Source organism: Lipotes vexillifer, unplaced genomic scaffold, assembly GCF_000442215.2.
Source record: "Lipotes vexillifer unplaced genomic scaffold, Lipotes_vexillifer_v1.1 scaffold1467, whole genome shotgun sequence".
Taxonomy (NCBI): domain Eukaryota; kingdom Metazoa; phylum Chordata; class Mammalia; order Artiodactyla; family Lipotidae; genus Lipotes; species Lipotes vexillifer.
In genome coordinates, this window is record NW_006783896.1 from 64,262 (window position 1) to 69,570 (window position 5,309).

Genomic DNA, 5,309 nt, shown 5'->3' on the forward strand with positions numbered 1-5,309 from the left:
AACATTATGGCTGAACTCAAAGAGAAAGAAAGGTAGCCCTGGGTCAATCACTTGGGCCACACAAAGGAAAATACAACAAGCATCAAGGTTTCTACAGTCCATCCATTGTTTAAAATTATGGGACCTTTGAGTTTCCTTCATATTTGGACCATGACTTATTTGAATAGCTAGATGTTTGCTTTCCCTTGCATTTCCAAATTGATTCTCTTTTTTCTTCATAGCATATGCCTCACATCATTAAGATGATCTATTCTTTTAATTATTACTGTCCACTGAGTGCAATTCCCTTTCTTCTTGTAGAATCTTTCAAAGCCTCATGTTTCTCTGGATGCTCTCAAAGTTTGCTGTGCAGCTGACCACATCAGACACCCCTGCAGTGTGTTGTCAGCCAGGCTCATTTCTTTCCACACTCCATGTCTTCCTCTCTCTCAGATTTCTTTTTCATTTCACTGCAGTAGATCTTCAAGTAATTTTTTTCATGAACATGTGTGGGCAGATAACCATTCTCTGTCTTTACACGTCTGAAAACACTCTGCCACACACCAGGCTCATGGTTGCCATGTGATCCTCCTCCAATTAAGATGAACCACTGTCTTCTCTCAGATGTAGTTTGAGGTCTGCTCTTTATCTTCAGTGTTTAGAAATTTCACAAGGACATGTGTTCTATTTCAAACAAATGAGAATGAAATGTACAGAGACAGCAAACTCAAGGACTCATATGGCCACTCATGTGCCATTTATTCTGCTTGGCTGTCAGAGGCCCCTTTATGATAAAGACCCAAGTCTTTCCCCAGCTCTGTGAAATTTTCTTCTACCGCTTCTCTGAGTATTTCAGCCTTCATTTTCTCTCTTTCTCTTCCTCTGGAATTCCTATAAGTTAAGCAAATGTTGGTCCCCTTGGGCTGATCCTCCATTTTATCATTTCTGTCTCTCTATCATTTTGCTGTAGGTTTTTGGAAATCGCAACTTTTTCCTTAGCATTTTTTTGTGCTATTTTTTTAAATGTAGGGAATCCTATTTTTTTTTTTTTTTTTTTTGCGGTACGCGGGCCTCTCACTGTTGTGGCCTCTCCCTCTGCGGAGCACAGGATCCGGACGCGCAGGCTCAGCGGCCATGGCTCACGGGCCCAGCCGCTCCGCGGCATGTAGGACCTTCCCAGATCGGGGCACGAACCCGTGTCCCCTGCATCGGCAGGTGGACTCTCAACCACTGGGCCACCAGGGAAGCCCAGGCAATCCTATTTTTGATGTCTGAGAAAGCTTTCTTGTTTTCTGATGGTTCCATTTTCATGTCAGCCTGTTTTCATCTCATGAATGCAATATCTGAGGATACAAATTTTACTTTTTCTAAGTCCTCTCCTGTTCCCTGAATTATCTCTATTTTCTCCCTGGTCAGCTGTTCCCATTGTTCATTTTGTCCTTTTCTGTTGCAGATCCTTGCTTGCTTATCCCCATTTCAGAGTGAGGGATGGGACTGAATAATTAGTATAAGGAGCCTATTTTACAAATACGTTTTTTTTCCTCCCTGGGAGGACTGACCAAGAGTTCCCCAGTTAGGAGGGGGTTGTCTACTGAACAGCTTTTCTTTGCCCTCTGCAGATTGGAGCAGGCTGGTGAGGCGCTGGACTTCCCTATGCAGACCCTCCCTTTTTTTTTTTTAACATCTTTATTGGAGTATAATTGCTTTACAATGGTGTGTTAGTTTCTGCTGTATAACAAAGTGAATCAGCTATACATATACATATATCCCCATATTGCCTCCCTCTTGTTTCTCCCTCCCACCCTCCCTATCCCACCTCTCTAAGTGGTCACAAAGCACCAAGCTGGTCTCCCTGTGCTACGCAGCTGCTTCCCACTAGCTATCTATTTTACATTTGGTAGTGTATATATGTCAATGCCTCTCTCACTTTGTCCCAGCTTACCCTTCCCCCTCCCCGTGTCCTCAAGTCCATTCTCTATGTCTGCGTCTTTATTCCTGTCCTGCCCCTAGGTTCTTCATAATCTTTTTTTCTTTTTTTTATAGATTCCATATATATGGTTAGCAATATGGTATTTGTTTTTCTCTTTCTGACTTACTTCACTCAGTATGACAGACTCTAGGTCCATCCACTTCACTACAAATAACTCAATTTTGTTTCTTTTTATGGCTGAGTAATATTCCATTGTATATATGTGCCACATCTTCTTTATCCATTCATCTGTCGATGGACACTTAAGTTGCTTCCATGTCCTGGCTATTGTAAATAGAGCTGCAGTGAATATTGTGGTACATGACTCTTTTTGAATTACGGTTTTCTCAGGGTATATGCCTGGTAGTGGGATTGCTGGGTCATATAGTAGTTCTATTTGTAGTTTTTTAAGGAACCTCCATACTGTTCTCCAAATTGGCTGTATCAATTTATATTCCCACCAACAGTGCAAGGACCCGCCCAGTTCGTCAGCAGACATTCTTCCAGGTTCTGCCTGGGGTGAAGCCCAGGAGTAGAGTTGCTCTGCATCCACCCACTGGGGAGGGGGCGTGACATACGAGAGGGGATGGGTGGTCTCCTGCTCTGTAGACAGTCCTTTACTAATCACCATGTTTTCTACCCACCATTAACTCTCCCTCTTTGGAAATCTGGTCCCACTTCCACTATTACCCCCACATTACTCATCCTGGGCTTCAGCTGCCTCACCACAGCTTTAACTACCCAACAGCATTTCCAGAAACATCTTAATGGCTCTGGTCTGCCTCTTCTCCCTGAAATGAATTTTTCTTTTCCATAGTCCTCTGTTTCCTGCTGTCATTTCCATGGGAAGAGAGGGAAAGCAGGAAACACGAGATCAAGACCACAACCTGGAACCAAAAGTCCTTCTTTGTCTCCTCCACAATCAAGTATACGGTCTCTCAGGTCTTCCTTTAATAGTTGAAGCTCTCCGTCAACTATGTGCCTATGACTCTGTAGTCTTTCTAGAATTCTTTTTTTTTTTTAATTTATTTATTTAATTTATTTATTTTTGGCTGCGCTGGGTCTTCACTACTGCTCATGGTCTTTCTCTCGTCACGGCGAGCGGGGGCTACTCTTCGTTGTGGCATGCGGGCTTCTCATTGCGGTGGCTTCTCTTTGATGCGGAGTATGGGCTCTAGGCGCACGGGCTTCAGTAGTTGTGGCACCCAGGCTCAGTAGTTGTGGCTCACAGTCTCTAGAGCGCAGGCTCAGTAGCTGTGGTGCACAGGCTTAGTCGCTCTGTGGCATGTGGGATCTTCCTGGACCAGGGCTCAAACCCGTGTCCCCTGCATTGGCAGGTGGGTTCTTAACCACTGCACCACCAGAGAAGCCCTGACCCCTTCACAATTGTCTTCTCTGGTCTTCATCAGCTGTCACAGACAGTTCTCTTTGGTGCCTTTAAACTTACCTCTCAGCACCCTTTCCTTTGGGCAAAAACACACTCAGTCAAAACTTCAGCCACTTTAAGTACATGAGTGCACTTCGTCAAGCATATAAATAACAGAGGTCACAAAATCAGGAGCTTCTCCATCAGGCAGCTAGGCCTGCAACAGCTGAGTGTGTGTTCGTGTGTGTAGTCACAAGTATGTGAGCGTGCATGTCTGTGCATGGGTGCTCAGGTTTGCACAAGTGTGTGTGCACGTGTATCTGTGTGTGCACCTGTGTGTGCATGTGCACCTGTAGGTGGGTTCATGTGTACCTATGTGTGTGCATGTGTGTGCGAGCATGTGCATGCAGAGGGGAGGGGCGGTCTGTGCACTTGTCCTGGGACATGGGTCGGCTTTAATCCCTTTCCCAACTCTGCCTGCTGTGGACTGCAGCCCCTGGGAAGCCTGGCCCCCCCAACGGATAGCAAGGCCATGGAGAGGGAGAAGAAGCCACCCACAGCAACCACCAAGGGGGGCAGAGGAAAAGGAAAAGGCAGGAAGAAAGGGAAGGTGAAAGAGGAGGTGGAGGAAGAAACTGACCCCCGGAAGCTTGAGCTGCTGAACTGGGTACGTGGGACATGTCTGCTCCCGTTTCCCAGGCTCCTGGGGACCTTGGAGCCAGTCACCCTCCTCCAGGGAAGGGGGCAGTTCTTGCTGCCTCCGCTGCAGCGCCACCCGGGGCCCCGCGCCCAGGAGGCAGTGATGAAGCATTGATGGGACAGTGTCAATATTTCAAGTGGCTGGCAGGATGTCACAAATGCCAAACAGTCCTGCTTTGGGGGAGAATGAAGTCACTCACAGGGGAGGCCCGGGCCACCTTGCCCACCAGTGCCTCTCTCCGCCTGCAGACATGTGGATGTTTGTTGCGTGGAAACACGGGAAACAAATCAATTGTGAATAAATGCAGCTCGGGGACAAAAGATAGAGCCTGTGATAGGGATGCATGGGTAACTGCAGTCGGCTGGGCTGGGAGGCTGAGACACGCAGCACCTGTGGTTCTGGCCTTACTGCTGTCAGGACACAGCAAGACAGGGCGCTGGGCCTCTGCGGTGCCCTGTGAATGGCATCATCGCGGTGACTCACCCTGGTGGCCCGCGGCATGCCCACAGGGGGTAGTTCTCAGTCAAGGAAACATTCTCTCCAGCAAAACCTCGTGTTACATTGAGCGCTGCAGGTTCCACCATTGTTGAAAGGTAGAGACACAAATGATAACTAATAGTAGATAAAATGTTACAGTCTACCACCTCAAAAAAACATTGTATATGGAGATCGGAGCTTGGAGACTCAAGCACTGATTGCAGTTTTATTTTGAATTTCCTTCTCATGTTTACATTACAAGAAAAGCTAATCAACTCTATTTTAATTTTTTTAAAAAACCTGATATCTAGAGAGCAGCACCAGTTTGGCTGTCATTTTGAACATTTTTCACTTTGTATTAAATGTATCCATCCGTGATGCTTTGATAGGACACCTAGGGACAAACTGAGAAGGAAGGAGGGGGCGATGGGGCATGTTTACTCAGGACAAAAGGTAAAGAGAGCCTTGTTCAGGATGCTCTGGGTCTGGGGTCCTGAAGAGGCTTTCCGAGAGCTTCCAGGGTCCCCTGCCCAGTGTCCCTGTCCCTCCTGGGGCACTCACGCCCCTCTCCTGGGCTCGCACAGGTGAACGCTCTGGAGCAGGCCATGCTGGACGCACTGGTCTTAGACCGAGTGGACTTTGTGAAGCTCCTGATTGAAAATGGAGTCAACATGCAGCATTTTCTCACCATCCCGAGGCTGGAAGAGCTTTATAACACCGTGAGTGGTCCAGAAGGAGGGAGGGCGGAGGGGAGCTAGCCCTGGGGATGCAAGAATGCACTTGGAGGAGCATCCCCATCAGAACATGCCTTCAGCAGG

General features: G+C 47.3%; 1 protein-coding gene across 1 annotated transcript in view; it reads left to right on the top strand.

Annotated features, from left to right (window-relative positions):
* The window catches only part of TRPM1 (transient receptor potential cation channel subfamily M member 1), a 103,993-nt gene that overhangs the window by 45,793 nt on the left and 52,891 nt on the right, over positions 1-5,309 (top strand). The window contains exons 12-13 of the mRNA XM_007456426.1: positions 3,808-3,981; positions 5,076-5,210. Of these exons, the coding sequence (XP_007456488.1) occupies positions 3,808-3,981; positions 5,076-5,210 (309 nt within the window). The remainder of the gene's footprint in view (positions 1-3,807; positions 3,982-5,075; positions 5,211-5,309) is intronic.